Source organism: Notamacropus eugenii, chromosome 6 (assembly GCF_028372415.1).
Source record: "Notamacropus eugenii isolate mMacEug1 chromosome 6, mMacEug1.pri_v2, whole genome shotgun sequence".
Classification (NCBI taxonomy): domain Eukaryota; kingdom Metazoa; phylum Chordata; class Mammalia; order Diprotodontia; family Macropodidae; genus Notamacropus; species Notamacropus eugenii.
This window is the reverse complement of record NC_092877.1, coordinates 49,029,080-49,047,019: the sequence shown is the minus strand read 5'-3', so window position 1 is coordinate 49,047,019 and position 17,940 is coordinate 49,029,080. Positions and strand designations below refer to the sequence as shown.

At 41.9% G+C, this 17,940-nt stretch overlaps 1 protein-coding gene across 3 annotated transcripts in view; it reads right to left on the bottom strand.

The window, feature by feature from the left end:
• Window positions 1-17,940, bottom strand: part of UVSSA (UV stimulated scaffold protein A) — a 116,484-nt gene that overhangs the window by 35,191 nt on the left and 63,353 nt on the right. For all 3 annotated transcript variants that reach the window (XM_072619962.1, XM_072619960.1, XM_072619961.1), the window contains exons 9-10: window positions 2,699-2,876; window positions 1,471-1,626 (exon numbers count right to left, since the gene is read on the bottom strand). In XM_072619962.1, the coding sequence (XP_072476063.1) occupies window positions 1,471-1,626; window positions 2,699-2,876 (334 nt within the window). The remainder of the gene's footprint in view (window positions 1-1,470; window positions 1,627-2,698; window positions 2,877-17,940) is intronic.

The window sequence follows — 17,940 nt, the reverse complement described above, 5'->3', positions numbered from 1 at the left end:
AGAGCTCTAGTTCTAGAATCAAAGGACTTGCATTCAAACTCCATCTCTGACATTCTTTGTGACTCTGGACAAGTCACTTAACATCTCCCTGGGCCTCAGTTTCCTTGTCTGTAAAATGAAAGGACTGGATTAGATGGCTTCTAAGATCCCTTCCAGCTCTAGAGCGATGATCCTAAGTATGCGCGTGCATATGTGTATGTATACACGTCAGAGAAATACAAAATAGTTCTATACAAAGTCTGAAGGGCAAGGTCAGTACTAATGGGGGGTGAGGAGTGGTGTGAAGAAGGTTTGGAAATCAGGGAAAACTTCATAAAAGACTACTGAGGCAATGACTTCCAATCTGACAAAACTATTTCCGAGACTGGAAAGAAGTTTGGCAGAAAATGGGTTTAGACAAACATTTTGAACCTTGTATACCTATGGATAGAGGAAGAATTCTTAATTAAATGAGGAACAGAGGTGATCATAGAAACCAAAATGGAAAATTTTGAATACAGAACTTCAAAAAGTGTTTATATGAACAAAATCAATGTAGCTAGACTAGGAAAAAAAGCAGTTAACTAAGAAAAAAAATCTCACAGCAAGTATCTTTGGCAAAGGTCTACTGCCCATGATATGTAGGGAATTAGTATATGTAAGAAATAGAATTATTCTCTAATAGAAAATTGGTCAAAGGACATGGAAAAGCAGTTCTCAAAAGAAGAAATTCAATCTATTACAATTAAAAAAAAGCTCCAAGTCATTAACAGGAAAAATAAATGAAGACCAAAGATACATCAAAATTTTAAAAACTCAACAGTTTCACATCACATACTATATTGTATAGATGATAAAAGACTAAAATGGTCAGTGTTTGAAAGGATGTAGGAAGACAGGCACATTCACTGAAGATGGAGCTGTACACTGGTCCAACTGACCTGGAAAACAATTTGGAATGAAACAAAAAAAAAGTCATTCTGCTGGACATACCAGAAGCTAGCAGAAACACTATTAGACACAGACCCCAAGGAACAAAGTCAAAGACAAAGAAAAGACCCCCATGTATGCAAGAACAGTCATAGTGTTCATGGAAAGCTCAATAACAAAATGACCAAAACTGAATATTATGAAATTATCCTAGCCAAGCATGAAGGTTCCTCTTTTCCTTCTCTGCAGAGGTAAAGGATCACAGGCATGAAACACAACAGATGTCAGACTTCTTTAAAGCATGGGCTAGTTTTGCTAAACTGCTTTTTCCCTGTTCTTTATTATAAAGGGTAGCTCTCTAAGAGGGAAAAGGGAGGATGGATATATTTGGTGATGTCTAAACAAAATGTATAAGTAAAAATTTCTTTTAAAAAACCATAAACTCAGTTACAGAAACAAACAACAATGACAAACGGCAAAAAGGAGAAGGATGGTGGGTCTGTAGCTAGATGGTATAGAAGAATCCCTGGCAGCTTCCATGGAACAGATACATGTACTTACTTAAGGATCTTCCCAGATGTGGGCTGCTCCTCCCCCCAGTAGTAAAGGTCCATCCCAAATGGCATCACAGGGGCTCTTGCTCGCTCTTCTTCCAGCTTCCTCGCCTTGCTGTCATCAGCCTCTCCTGTAGAAGCTGCCGGGGCACTTCCCGATACACTAGAAATCACGGAAACAGCCAACAATGAAAGACGGTAACAATGTCACCATGACTCTAGCCACCTGAGAGAGCCAGTGGAGCTTTCTGGGAAGAGCAATGGACTTGGGGGGGAGGGGGGCCTGAAGGTCCTACTTCCTGGCTTCGTGGCCATGAGGAAGTTACTTCCCTTTCGGAACTACCGTCTTTTCTACTGTAAAATGGGGATGATAATTCTTCCCCTACCCGTTACAGGGAGAGTCAGAAACGTGAGATCTTACTCATGGGCATTTCTCCTGTCTTTGGCTGCTTATGTGTACAGAGAGAAAACCCTAATTTCAGATGAGAAGCTTCTGAATTAGACACAGAGCACCCAGTACAAGCCTACCATGGGGCTGGGCACCTCCATTCAAATGAGGTTCAACTAGGGCACAAGCCTCACATCTCAATTTGGAGGAGCCCAGGCAGAACAGTAACCATGGACAACACTCAACTCTGTATTTTCTTCTTCCACTGGCCCAAGAGGGCTAGCCCAAGATCATAGGATTTAGAGTTTGAGAAGATCTCAGTCCTGCCAACCTCTCATTTTATGAGTGAGAAAACTGAGACAGAGAGAAAGAAGGCACTTGGCCCAAGGCCCCATAAGTTAGCTCTAAATCCAGTGGTACCCTTTAAAAAAATAATTGGTTTATCTAATTCAGAAAGTAATTTTTCCCTAAATCCATAATTTTTAAAATGCTATTTTTGCAGGTGGTCTCTATATACTTTTTGAAAATATCTGTCCAGTTGTGAAGCAAAATGCTCTTGAAAACAAAATGTTCATTTTTATTCTTTTAAATTTACTATAGCCAGAGCAGTCTTGGAAAATCCTTACCACAGACAATAATATTCTTCTTCCATAATGTTCTGCTATGACTTTCACATCCTTCTTCTCCCCACCCCTCCATCTTCCACCCTTCCCACCATGGCCTAGAGTTCCAAACAACATGGTACCAAAAAGGCATTATCAATAATTTGACAGCCTTACAGATCAGTCTGTGCAGCAAAGCCCATGAGCACAACATTTCTGGAGGAACAGAAAGTCTAGAAAGAGACCTGCTAGATAAAGGAGAGACTTTGGGGAGCCTATCTCGGAGCACCCTCAGGGTAGCTGCAGCACAGGTTGGGTCCAATTCTTCTTCGCTGGCTTGTGGCTTAGCAGCTGAGCTGAGTCCTCCTGACTTCATTCCTCCTCCTTTGCTCCGGGCTGACGGAGGTGACAGGGGCTCTAGCCCTGGAACAAAGAGGTGGCTGTTAGTGGTATTCGTACATGTCAGGGTGTTTCACAGTTTGTAATCAAAATCCTTTGGATTCTCTATTTGGTCAGCAACTGAAAAGCACTGCCATCCTCCCGTTATAGGCCAGAGGAACAAAAAGACAGTGGGGTTAAGTCCCGGTTCAAGTCCCACAGTCAAAAAGGAAGGCAGTTAGTAGGGGATGTCCTCCACATCTGCGAGGCTCACTCTCCATCTGCTAAATCACATTGTTCCTCAGTTTAAATAACCTGTAGAATAACACAAGTTCCCCTTTTCTGATATTCTTCCAAAAAAAGGAAAGAGCAAAATGATGAGCATTCTAAATCCACTCTGTTTTTTGAGTTCCCCTCTTGAGGGTCTGGGGGCTCTCTAACTAAATACACAGTTCCCAAACACTTAATTCTGAAAAAGAAAATTGATTGTTTCCAAATGAACAGCCAAGCTAAGACAAGAGAACCACCAAAGTGGCCCACGGCGCCAAGACTAACTCTTGGATTACTCGCAGAAGCAACATCCATAGTTGGTAAATTAGGCCAAACCAGAGGCAGATGGAAAACAAATGGTAACTATGATTTTGGTTGAGACAAGAATTTAAATATGTAGACAGTGGAAAACTGGTAAGATAAAATCCAAATGAAATTAACTTGTCTACAAAAGTAAATCAGCAATGCCTTGATTTAAACTACAATAAAGAAGGAAGGAAGCAGACTCACCGTCCCCAAACACCATGTTCCATCTCCCAAATTTTAACAGAAATATCACAAAAGGGGCTGAGACTGTCCCCCTCGAAGCCCACATGAAGAAACGTCAGCATAGTTGATGGTAACTTCTCAAGCTGCACATCTCCAAATCTATCTTTCTCTGTACCTTTCAGTTTACAGCTAGACCCACTTATCCTGACCTCTCAGGTACAGATGCCAAAAGGGCTGAGAAATAACCAATAGGTGACAAGAGAAGACTATACATACATTGATAGTTCTGAAGGACACTCACTTTGGGAAGCAAAGATCTGGGATAAATTAATCCACTCAATCCAAAAGCCACCAGCTAAACTAATAGTTTAAGGAAAATAACATTGCATTTACATACAGAACTTCAAGGATTCAAAAATATATTATTCACATTACTCCATGTAGGTCACACAACAGCTCTAGAGGGGGTAATTCGAGTACTTTCACCCCCATTTTACAGGTGAGGAAATGGAGGCTCAGCCTAGGGTATACCGTTCAGTCTCAGAAACAAGATTCAAACCCAAGTCTCCTGCTCCCAAATCCAGTTTTCCTACCTTCCATAATGTACATTGATAATCCTAGGGATCATCTCATCCATCTCATCCTCACAAGCCCTGGGAAGTGAAGGGACCTCCAACATCACATGAGTAGGCTTGGTGGTTCCAAGTCACCCCTTCTTTACCATATAGCCTGTACAGAAACTACGCTGTCTTCAGTTGAATTGTGACACACAAGCCCCCTCCCTTATGGTATGGATGTTCTTATGACTAGAGGAGTAATAAAAAGTGTGCTCCCCCAAAAGTGGGAGACGTAATAAGTCTGGATAATTCACAACACTTAACCCTTGGACCCCTCAATAACTGACAGCTGAGTTCTCCTTCAGCAGTGCCAATGAGACTCTGGGAACACTCAGAGCTTAGACTTAAAAAAAGAATTTCCCCACAAACACAATTAGCATCATCCCAGGAAATTGCCTTGGGTTTGGATTAAGAGTGCCTGGGTTCTAATCCTCCCTCTGCTTCTTACTGTCTACAACCAGTGTTAAGCAAGTCATTTAACTTCTGTGCCCAATTTGGAATCCCATAAAATAAGGAAGTTAGACCAGATGATCTCTTCAGGTCTCATCCTCTCCCAGGTCTTATCATTATCTTGCAATGCAAAGACAGTTCTTAAAGCCCAGAGTGAGAAACCTACTAATTTTTTATGATCATTTTACCCCCAACTAAATCCTTTCAAAGATAGATATCTTGCCAACACAGAAAGTATAAAAGTGGGAAAATAGCAAGCTTAATGAGTCAGAAATTCAGCCTCTAAGGATGTCAGAGCAATCAGGCTCATGATCAAAGGAACAGATACATCAGAGCAGACATGCCTATGTTCAGTCAGAGGGATACTTCAAAAATGAGACTTTTTTTTCCCGACTTCCCCTTTAGTAAGAGTTATTTATGTTGTTCAGCTATGTTAGCAAAGGTTTTCCTCCTCTAAGACTGAGTCATCAAAAGCAAGCTAAATTAAAACAATATGATTCAGAAATCTGTTTTTAGTAAATCTCAATTCTGTTATTAAAATCCTTTATAATGAAATCTGTTCTTATGAAATTCTCTGTAACATGTCTTTTTCCTCAGGTGAGGAGTCCTGATAATTATTCTGATTCTGGGTCAATTCAAAGGGAACAGGCTACAAGGGGAGGAGACATACACTTACAAGGATCACTGAAGCTCAGGAGCTCCTAAGCACTACACTCTACCATGTGAAAAGGAATGTAAAAAATGATGTTTCTAAAGTACACTTTTGGATATGTATTCAGAAGATAGGGAGAATTTTGTCCAAAAGCATCATCCAAAAAAAGCTCAAATTTTCAATTTCTTGTACAATTTCAGGGGCAAACCCACCTATTGACAATGACATACATGTACAAGGGAGCAATGCATGCACACCCATACACATACACACACACACACACACACACACACACACACACTCACTTACCCCCACTAAGGAAGGAAGGGCAAGACTGATAAGTGAACAATGTGACATTTAGATAGATACAATCACAACTGAAAGATCAATACAAGAATTCCTAAGAGTTACAAGAATGAAATATATTTTTCATTGATTTGTTGTTTCAAGCCATTAAAAAGATGGGTAACCGTGTTAAAGAAGGGTAAATACTAACGGCATTTTTAAAAAAACCCTCCCATTTTAACATTGTTGTAGAAAATCAATCTCACTGACATACTTTTAAAGTAAAAGTCCCTAAAGCAGACGGCATTCCTCAGACACCAAGAACATTCGTTTTCAGAAAGAATAATGGGGCACTTTGTAAAACAAGAAACAAAATGGAATGGTTACAAACACCCAAATCAAGGAATTTCAACTGCTTCTTGCCTCCCGGCAAATACAAGTACAGTGTCTTGGCTCAAATGTCCTCCCAGAGTTGCTTTTAGAAAGAATCATAAAAATGTCCAAATCCCCTTTTTTGTTTAAATTGACCAAATGGCACCTATTTGCCTGAAGCAATAAAGCAGACAGTGTTCAAGAGATAAATCGATAGGAGGAAATAGAGAGGCTGGGGTTTCAGCTGAAAGTTAGGCTGCTGAATGCTGACATTATTGATTTTACCTAGTTCAGCTGGCCTTGTAATTAAAATGTAAATTTGAGAAAGAGATTATGTCCTGACAGAAATGGTGGGATTAAGGGGAAGATAAAAGCCCCTCAGTGAAAATTCAGAGAAAGAAATGAGAAAGAAAAAGAGCCCAGGTTTCTTCAGCTGTGTGGATTTAGCCTAAATCTAATGACTTCAGATTCACCTAAGTTTAATTGAAAAAACGGTGACAGAATATAAACTAATGTTATGAACTGCAACTCACCCCAAGGGCCGTATTTACTATGGAGTTTGGGTGGCACCTTTTATGAACTCCAATGTAAAGCAATCTATCCCTGCTGGGCAAAGAACTGTATTTTTTAAAATATTTTTAAAGTCCTGCAGGTCCCAGGTGCTTTGGTGCCTTTCTGCAAAATCCCACCACTGAGGTGGGAGGTGGGGTTGGGAGGACTTCTGGGAGTCAGGATAGGGCCAGGCAGAGGTTGGGGCTTTTTAACTCTCCCTGGAAGACTCTGACCTCAGCATTGGCCATAAGCAGGTCTTTCCTACGCACTTACTGATACCAAAGATCAGGAGACTCAGAGTCGGAAGGGTCAGTGGAGATGAGTTCAAGTCCCTCTTTTACAATGATTGAAAGTGACAGCCTGAGAGGTGAAGGGGCTTGGCTGAGGTCACAAGAGGCAAGAACGTTAAGAGCCTAACTCTGTGCATATCCTCCGACTCCTAAGCCAGTCAGATCCTATGAGACCTGGCAGTGATCTGAGAAGAGAATGACAACATAGCCAACACAGCCAACTTTAGAAGGAAGGGCACTGAAGAAAGAGATGAAAGGTCATTTCTCCAAACATGATCACATCTCCCCAGAAATGGTTTTCAACATCCTCAAGTGTTCGAGTCCAACAGCAGTCACCAAACAAGAGGCACAGAAAAGAAAAATCAAAGCAATTGTCCAAGATGCTGCTATGATCACCAAACTTTGGGTTTGTTGTTATGCTCCGATGATGATTTGATTCCAAGACTTGACTTCCCCTCATGAAGTCCTGCATCGGGCTTGGGGCACCTTTAACAAAAGGGGGTTAAAATTCATTGCACTGATTTTTCCACATCAATATCACCAATCAGGGCTAGTGGGTGTTCAGTAGTTTATTTCAGCCAATAGCTGCCTAGATCATTGGACAGAAAAGTGAAATGGATGAGAACCTGGGTTCTCCTCTTGACCAGACATTGTCACACGTAACTCCCACACTCTGTGGCCTAGGCACTCTGGTCTTCTTGCTGCTCCTCACACACAATCACCCATGTTTCATCTCTAAGCCTGGTCCAGGCCTGGAATGACCTCCTCCCTCCTCATCTTTGCCTCTCAGAAACTTTTTTCCTTAAAAACTCAGCTCAGATACCTCCTTCTATCTGAAGTCTTTCTGATCCCAACTGCTAGTGCCCTCCCCCTCAAATTCTTCTGCACTTATTTCATATACATTTGAAATGTGAAATATATGCATTTTTCCCTCTCTCTCTCTCCAAATATATGGACATGGTGTCTCCCCATCCAATAGAATTGAAGCTCACTGAGGGTTGGGGCTTTCATTTTTGTTTTTTATGCCTTCAGTACTCAACTTGAGGAAAGGGCTTGAGGAATTCTTGTTGACTGAATGTGAGTGACCGATGAATTTGTTCTGACAGTCACTAGCTACAAGACTTTGGGTACGTCACATCAGCTTCTCTGGGCCTCACTTTACTGATCTGTAAAGTGGTGATAAAAATACTTGCAATAACTCCCTCACATGGTAAGGATAAAAAGAGATTATGTATATGAAGTAAATAATGTTACAAATGTCAATTATTAGCACCATCAGCACTGAAAAGCAGCATGAAGCAATGGAAAGAAGGCTAGCTTGAGTCAGAAGGATTCAGGGTTCACAGAGGCCATGGGATCATGACTTGAAGTTAGAGACAAACTGATAAACTGCAGCAGGGAAATCAGTTTCTATATAAGGAATTCCCCATAGCAATTAAATAATAGGGCCGGACACCTCCAAAACACAACTACCCTCGATAAAGGCTTTCTTTGGCTTTGAAAATGTTTTACAAATGGTAAGATCCAGCAGAAACATGAGCTGTTTGTAGTCAGCTCCATTTAGGTCAATTCAAATAGGAGGCAGTGGGGTCTAGTAGAAAGAGCATCAGACGAGTCACAGACTGACTTCTAATCCAAGTTCAGCCGCCCTGGGCAAGGTCACTTAATCTGAGTCTCAGGCTCTCCATCCACAAAATGGGAGTGACAAAGCTTATGCTGCTACTTCACAAAGCTGTAGTGAGGACAACCCTTTGTAAAACCCCAGAAAGCCAGAAAAATAAGACATTGTTAGAATCATACATAGCATTAATATCCTCATTTACTAACCATGTCACAGAGAAGGAAACAAGTACCCACCATGTGCCAGGCACTGAGTTGAGCTCTTTATAATTAGGATCTCATTTGATCTTCACAACAACCCTTTGAAGTAGCTGTTCCTATTATCCCCATTTTACAGATGAGGAAACTTGTTGGGGGTGTAAGCTCAGTTCCATGTGGACAGTCTCGGGCAGGTAAAAGTGAGGACTTCTAAACCTTAGAGTTCTCATGAGGCCCCCCAGGGAACAGCTGGGAATTGAGGTGTGAGACCCAGGCTATCTCGTGCATTTCTGCCTCTTCCCCGTGGGAAACTTGCTAGGGAGAGCATCCCGCCCTGGAGATTAATCCATGGTCTGAGCACACCTATTGTTGTCTAAGGGCTGAGAACAGGCATGGTATTCAGGTGCAAACTATGCAGCGGGAGAGCTTAAGTAGGGTCAGGAAAGCCTGAAGGCGCTCTTAGTGCTGAGGGGCCCTTAGAGGACAGAAGGCCCCTCTTCCCTCTCCCCTCTTCCCTCTCACACTTCCACTTCCATTCTCTTACTGTAAGATCTTTGCCTCCTTGGGAAGAGGATTCCTCTCTCCTGAGGAAGAATTCCCCCTGCACATGTAACCAAGACCCTGAATAAAGCCTAACCCTTGTTCGACTTTGGAAAGTCTCTTCTCTCATATGTTTATCCGGTTTGGCCAGCTGAAGACCTGCGATAGGTAAGGTAAGACTCGGGTAGCCCTTAGGCCTCTAGGCCTGACAGAAACTAAGGCAAATAAAGGTGATATGACTTGTCCAGGGGCACATAGATAGGAAGTGGATGAGACTGGATTTGAATTCAGGGCTTCCTGACTCTAAACCCAGTCATCTGTCTACTTCCCCTAAACTCTAGAGAGATATGAGCTATGACTATTATTGGCTTAACATATTCTACAGAGTGGTCACGTCAATATAGGCTATGAGGACCCAAAAGCCTAGGCCACATTAATAGGTACCCCGCTCCTCAAGTTTGCCTCTGTCCTATCTGAACTGGACACAGTCTGTTCCTTATAGCCCTCGCCCCACCAGTCACCCTAAAAAGATAAGTTCCTTAAATGTTGGGACAATGTTGTACATCTTTTGTCTCTCCCACAGTACTTAGCACCCAGTTGGGCACCCAGGACAAGAAGCGTTCAGCAAAATTTGAGCTGCTTGACCTTTACTTTGCTTTCATTTCTCTGCCAGGAATGGTGCTTTTTGGTGTGGAAAGGTGCAGAACAAACATGATTAGCAAGGGATAGGTACTCAAGAACAGCAGAATAAGAGCACCTTGCTACCCCTAAGGAGTTGAAATGGCCAGATCAGGATGACCTTCATGGCAGGGCTCTGAAATAACTGCTGAGCCACTGTCTTCGATCTCTGAAAGAAGCAGGAGGTAAGCACCACAGGATGAGAGAAAGGAAGATGCCCCAATTTTGGGAAAAGGGACAAGGAGGGAGTGCGCAAATGATAGGCCAGAGAATCTGACTTCTATTTCTTCCCGTAAAAAGTCTAGGACGTGTTATTTGAGGGAACTGTCAGTGACCTTGGCAAAAGAAGAAGTGAAGGTCATAATGGGCAGGAGAACTCCATCAATAGAAGACTGTGCTAGCTAGAGGAACTTCATTTCTCTTTTTTTCTTGACCCAAGTCAAGACTAGATGTTAGTCTAGCTAACATCATTTCTGTTATTTTCTTGATACCTTTACTACACAGGCAGCTCAAGGGGGAAGTCGTAGATGTTGTTCACCTGGATTTTATCAAAGCATATGACTAGGCCTTTTCCCTCACCTTTGCACTATTTCTGTAGACAAAATAGAGGATGAGGACTAGGTGGTGTAGAGTTGGATGGTTTGGGAGCAGGGTGACCATCTGGATCCCAAGAGTAGTTATTAATGATTCCACGTTAACATGGAAGGAAGTCTTACTGGAAGAACTCAAGGGTCTCTGCTTGGTTCTGTGCCCTTTAACAATTTTGTTAATAACTTGGATAAAGGCATAGATGGAATGCTTAATGACCTAACACAATGAATAAGTCAGGCTCCAATAAGGTCTCAGTTGATTAGAACTTTGGGCCAAATCCAAGATAATGCAATTAATTACTGACTCAATTCAATTAAATGAGCATTTATTAAGTAGATATATACCAAATCTGCTGTGTGCCAGGCTTTGGGTGAGACACGAAAGATATCAAGACAAAAATAAAAATTGTCCCTGCCCTTAAAACGCTTTAATTCTACAAAGGGAAAACAATAACTACAGTTATCATCGTGACTTTCCCCACTACAGTTTCAATATATTGCAGGTTGACATAAGAAATTTAATGGGAATTGTGGGGGAGTTTTGTGGAAGCCACAGATGACACACAAAGGCCACCAGATCACACAGAGCCTATGATCAAATATTTAACCAAAATTTTACTGTAAGGTACTATAAACACCCCATAAAAGAAAAAGATAAATTCAGACTTGTCTGGTACAAAGAGAGGGCTAAAAAATTTTACATGAATTTTCCAGATCATGGGGGTGCCACACCCCTGATCCCCGCAATGTGAAAGGGATAACTGTATAAAGATAAATACACTTAAAATGTAAGCAAAGTAAATATAATCTTGGGAGGGGAATGCCAATAATTGGGAGGGATCAGGAAAACCCAGGGACAGAAAAGGACACTTGAGGTCCCAGGGGACCAAGGATTCTAAGAGGTGATGATGAGGAAGGGAAGCCTTTCAGGAATGGGACAGAGTCTAAACAAAGGCATGGAGACATGAGGTTTAAGAGTATGATTTACACAGAATAGCAGGTAAGGTGGTTTGTGTGGAGTATGATGTACATAAATGGAAGATGTGAAATAAGTCTACAAAGAGAGGCTGAAACTGAGAGGATGTGAATGCCAAACAGGCATCAGGGAGCCACTGCAATTTGCTGAGCAGAAGAGTAACAAAGGCCTGGGCTTTAGGAGAGTCACCTTGATAGCTGTACAGGGGATGGGTGCAGAAGGGTGAGGGTAGAGGCAGGGAGAAGGCTGTTGCAATAGTCCAGGTAAGAAGTGATGAAGCCTGAACTAAGGTGGAGATGGTACAGATAAAGTAAGGAATGGCTGCAAGGTGGGAGCAGAGTGAGAATCAACAAATCTTGATAACCAATTGACTTGGGAAGGGGGGTAAAAGAGAGAACATGAATTAAAAGGGTCTTCACCCTCCCGGATGCCCTACTCTGAATACTTTTCAGCTTATCAATGCCCTCTCTAAAATCCTCCAAAGGATGCTGACCAGGTCAGACAACAGAGAACTGCATATCCCAAGTTCTGGACACTACACTTCCCTAAAAACAGCCCAAGATCATACTGACTTTTTTGATTATTCTATCGTACTTTGGGTTCATATTGAGTTTAGAATTCACTAGAAACCCTCAGGTGTTATTTTTTTCCCACATAAACTATGATTTAGCTATGTTTTACCCGTCTTGTACTCATAAGGTTGATTTTTTTTAAGACTGCCATTTGAATATAAGTCAAAAGCATGATATGGTAGCCAAAAGTAATAAATCCATCTTAGGCTGCATTGAGAGAGGCAGAGGGCATGGGACTAGGGCAGTCCTGATCCTGTGATGCTCTGTCTTGATCAGACCAAACTACTGTGGTCAATTCTTGATGACGTTTCTAGAAGGACAATGATATGCTAGAGTACATTCAGAAGACTTATCAGGATGGTGAAGGGCCTTGAGATAGTGCCATACTGGGGGTACTGAAAGAAGAGGAGGAGTGAATGAATAAATAATGGTACATGAATGTAATGGAATACTATTGTGCTATGAGAAATGATGAACAGGAAGACTTCAGAGAGGCCTCACAAGACTTATATGATCTGATGCTGAGTGAAAGGAGCAGAACCAGGAGAACTCTGTACACAGCAACAACCACAGTGTGCAAGAGTTTTTTCTGGTAGACTTGGAACTTCATTTCAATGCAAGGACTTAAAAAATTCCCAAAGGTCTTTTAAGGCAAAATGCCTTCCACATCCAGAGAAAGGACTACAATCACAGATGGTAGCAGATCATTTTCTTTTGTACTATGTTTTGGTTTGTTATATGATTTCTCCCATTCACTTTAATTCTTCTATACAACATGACTAAGGTAAAAATGTATTAAATAGGAATGTATGTGTAGAACCTATATAAATTGTATGCTGGGGGGAGGAGCCAAGATGGCGGAGTAGAAAGATACACATATGCTAGCTCCAAACCCACAGCCCATAAATTACCTGTAAAGAAGAACTCCCAACAAATTCTGGAGCAGCAGAAGCCACAGAACAACAGAGTGGAGGAGATTACTGTTCCAGAGAGCCCTGAAAAACTGACCCGAAAGGTCCGTCGCACCCCAGACCCGGAGCAGAGCCCAGTCCTGCCTTGGCCGTGTGGCACCGAGAGGAGCAGATCCAAGCAGGCTCCAGGGACAGAATCTCCAGCGGCCACGCAGGTCCCTCCACCCACAGGTGACAAAGGTCAGTGAGTGAGTCTTTTTGAGTGGCCAAGAGGGGAGTGGGGTGTCCCCATAACTCAGGCCCCCTCAGGAGGCAGCAGCAGACAGGGGCTCCCAAAGCAGGCAGGAGCTCAGATCCATTGTTGAAGGTCTCCACATAAACCCCCTGAGGGAACTGAGCCCCTTGTGGCAGCCCTGCCCCCACCTGAGCACCTGAACTTAATCTCAACTGAATAGCAGCCCAGCCCCCGCCCAAAGCCCTGAGACTGGGAAGCAGCATTTGAATCTCAGACCCCAAGCACTAGCTGGGTGGATCTGGAGGGGAGGTGGGTGTGAAGAGGAAGCTCAGAAGTCAAGTCACTGGCTGGGAAAATACCCAGAAAAGGGAAAAAAAAATAAGACCATAGAAGGTTACCTTCTTGGTGAACAGATATCTCCTCCCTTCCTTTCACATGAGGAAGAACAATGCTTACCATCTGGGAAAGACATAGAAATCAAGGCTTCTGTATCCCAAACATCCAAAATAAATATTCAATGGGCTCAGGCCATGGAAGAGCTCAAAAAGGATTTTGAAAATCAAGTTAGAGAGGTGGAGGAAAAACTGGGAAGAGAAATGAGAGAGATGAAAGAAAAGCATGAAAAGCAGGTCAACATCTTGCTAAAGGAGACCCCAAAAAATGCTAAAGAAAATAACACCTTGAAAAATAGGCTAACTCAACTGGCAAAAGAGGTTCAAAAAGCCAATGAGGAGAAGAATGCTTTCAAAAGCAGAATTAGCCAAATGGAAAAGGAGATTCAAAAGCTCACTGAAGAAAATAGTTCTTTCAAAATTAGAATGGAACAGATGGAGGCTGATGACTTTATGAGAAACCAAGAAATCACAAAACAAAACCAAAAGAATGAAAAAATGGAATATAATGTGAAATATCTCATTGGAAAAACAACTGTCCTAGAAAATAGATCCAGGAGAGACAATTTAAAAATTATGGGACTACCTGAAAGCCATGATCAAAAAAAGAGCCTAGACATCATCTTTCATGAAATTATCAAGGAAAACTGCCCTGAGATTCTAGAACCAGAGGGCAAAATAAGTATTTAGGGAATCCACAGATCACCACCTGAAAGAGATCCAAAAAGAGAAACTCCTAGGAACATTGTGGCTAAATTCCAGAGTTCCCAGGTCAAGGAGAAAATATTGCAAGCAGCTAGAAAGAAACAATTCAAGTACTGTGGAAATACAATCAGGATAACACAAGATCTAGCAGCTTCTACATTAAGAGATCAAAGGGCGTGGAATATCATATTCCAGAAGTCAAAGGAACTAGGACTAAAACCAAGAATCACCTACCTAGCAAAACTGAGTATAATACTGCAGGGGGAAAATGGTCTTTCAATGAAATGGAGGACTTTCAAGCATTCTTGATGAAAAGACCAGAGCTGAAAAGAAAATTTGACTTTCAAACACAAGAATGAAGAGAAGCATGAAAAGGTAAACAGCAAAGAGAAGTCATCAGGGACTTACTAAAGTTGAACTGTTTACGTTCCTACATGGAAACACAATATTTGTAACTCTTGAAACTTTTCAGTATCTGGGTAGTTGGTGGGATTACACACACACACACACACACACACACACACACACACACACACACATACACAGCACAGAGTGAATTGAATAGAATGGGATCATATCTTAAAAAAATGAAATTAAGTGGTGAGAGAGATATATTGGGAGGAGAAAGGGAGAAATGGAATGGGGCAAATTATCTCTCATAAAAGAGGCAAGCATAAGACTTTTTAGTGGAGGGAAAAAGAGGGGAGGTGAGAGAAAAACATGAAGTTTACTCTCATCACATTCCACTAAAGGAAGGAATAAAATGCACACTCATTTTGGTATGAAAACCTATCTTACAATACAGGAAAGTGGGGGAGAAGGGGATAAGCCGGGTGGGGGGGATGATGGAAGGGAGGGCAATGGGAGGAGGGAGCAAGTTGAAGTCAACACTCTTGGGCAGGGACAGGATCAAAAGAGAGAATAGAAGCAATGGGGGGCAGGATAGGATGGAGGGAAATATAATTAGTCTTACACAACATGACTATTATGGCAGTCATTTGCAAAACTACACAGATATGGCCCATATTGAATTGCTTGCCTTCCAAAGGGAATGGGTGGGGAGGGAGGGATGAAGAGAAGTTGGAACTCAAAGTTTTAGGAACAACTGTTGAGTACTGTTCTTGCTACTAGGAAATAAGAAATACAGGTAATGGGGTATAGAAAGTTATCTGGCCCTACAGGACAAAAGAGAAGATGGGGACAAGGGAAGGGAGGAATGATAGAAAAGACGGCAGATTGGTGATAGGGGCAACTAGAATGCTCGGTGTTTTGGGGTGGGATGAGGGGACAAATGGGGAGAAAATTTGGAATCCAAAATTTTGTGAAAATGAATGTTAAAAATTAAATTAATTAATTAATTTTAAAAAATTATATGCTGTCTCAGGGAGGGAGGTGGGAGGTGGGGGGAGGGAAAGAAAAAATCTAGGTTGTATGGTAGTGATTGTGGAACACTGAAAATAAATAAATAAATAAATAAATTTTAAAAAAAGAAAGAGGACGACTCTGGGGGGAACATGATCAATATTCTGAGGCATCTGACAGGGTGTGACATGGACAAGGGAGATTTGTTCCTCTTGGCCCTGAGAAACAGAACTAAGAACAATGGACACAAGATTCAGGTAGAGGAAGACTTAGGCTAGATGTAAGGAAACAATTCTGAACAACTAGAGCTAACATAAACAATAATTGGCTTATCAGGAATTAGTGGATCCTCCAAGGAAAAGCTAGATGGCCACTTGTCAGGTATGTTGCGATACAGGGGGCTGACTATTCATGTATGGGTTGGACTAGAGAGTCTCTGAGGCCCCATCCATCTCTGCAATTCTGTGAAAGTCTGTGAACCATTATAGTTGGTGCCCCGAGATCTGGGACACTGTAGGCTGGTAGTGAAGAGGGAAAGGGCCAATGAGTGAGAGTACAGGGCTCCAAGAGAATGAGATAGAGATCTCTGCCACTACACTGCTTTCAGAGCTCAACGGGGAAGACAGCAGACAGAGCCATCAGTTTCTGTTCTAGCAACCTTGTAGACAAGAACCAATGAGAGTTTACAGCAAAAACCCACATCCTTCTTCCTGGCTTGTCCTTGAAGACCTGTCAGCAACCTTCACTCAGCAATGCTGATGAAGTCTGTTTCACTTGTTTCCAACCCTACAGAGAATGGGATAGAGCTTCAACCTGAAATTTTCCAGGAGTTACTACTGTTGGGATCCAACTACTCATCCTAAACACTATGTCATCAAGCCCACATTCTTCCATATTACCTACAAAAATAGCTTGAGAATCCCTGTCAAATATCAAATGCTCTGAGTACACTTACTTTAGTTAACAGACGTCATTATCAAATAAGATGTACAAAATTTTAAGAGGATGTTCCAAACTAAAAGCTAATCCTTTAAATTCTGCAGTTCTTGTGGTTATCTTCCCCTCCCACTTGCCTCCAAGCCTCAGTTTTCTCCTCTGTAATATGGGAATAATAGCATTTTCACTTCCTATTCCACAAGGATTTTTGAGGAAACTCCTCAGTAATAATAAAAATAATATTTCCCATTTATACCACACGCTGAACAATGTGGAGAAATGGCGGCTATCATCACTGTGGCAACATGACACACTAGAAATAAGTCTGGATTTGGAGTCAAAAAAAACCTTTGTTTAGATGCCCAGCTCTGCTGTATACTTGGTCTTGTAAGACCTTGGACAAATCATTTCCTCCTTTGGGCAAATTTTCTCAAGTGCAAAATGAGGAGGGTTGACAAAGTGACTTCTCAAGTCCCCTTCAGCTCTCAGTTCTCATCCTTTTTGACCTCTCTGCTGCTGCTGACACTGTTTACTACCCTCTTTTCTCTAGGTTTTTGGGACACTACTCTCTGCTTTTACCCTGACTACTTCTCAGTCTCCTTTGTGAGTTCTTCCCAGGTCATGGTCATTAATTATGTGTTTCCCCCAAAGCTTTGTCCTAGGCTCCCTTCCCTTCTCCTTCTATACTATTTCACAAGGTGATCCCATTGGCTCCCATGGATTCAATTAGCATCTCTATGCAGATGATTCAAAGATTTATTTATCCAGTCTTACCATGACTTCCAGTTTTGTATCTTCAACTGCCTATTGGACACCTCAAACTGGCTATGTCATATCTCATAGATATGTCATATCTCATCTGAAGCTGCACATGTTCAATAATGAACTCATTGCCTTTTCTCCAAAACCTTCCTTCTGAACTTATCTTTTCCTGTGGGGGGCACCAGCATGTTCCCAGTCATCCAGGCTCACAACCTAGCTTTAATCCATCCTTACTATCCCTCAACCTACATATACAGTCTTGCCAAGTCCTATCATTTCTACCTCCACAGTATCTCTTATGTGAATCCCCTTGTCTCTTCCGACATAGCCACCAGTTTAGTTCACCTTTCATCACTTCACACATGGACTACTGAAGTAGAATGATAGTGGTCTCCATGCCTCAAGTCTTTCCCTACTTCATTCTCTGGTCAGCTCCCAGAGTGACCTACCTAAAAGTGAACATCTGACCCTGTCACTCCCATACTCAATCCACTCTAGTGGCTCCCTAATACTTCTAACATCAAACAGAAAAACTTCCGGCTTTTAAAGTCCTTAACAACCATCCCCCTTTCCTACCTGCTAGTCTTCTTACACACCCTACAAGACAGTGAAACTGGACTTCTTGGAGTTCTCTAATGACACTCTACCTCCTGTC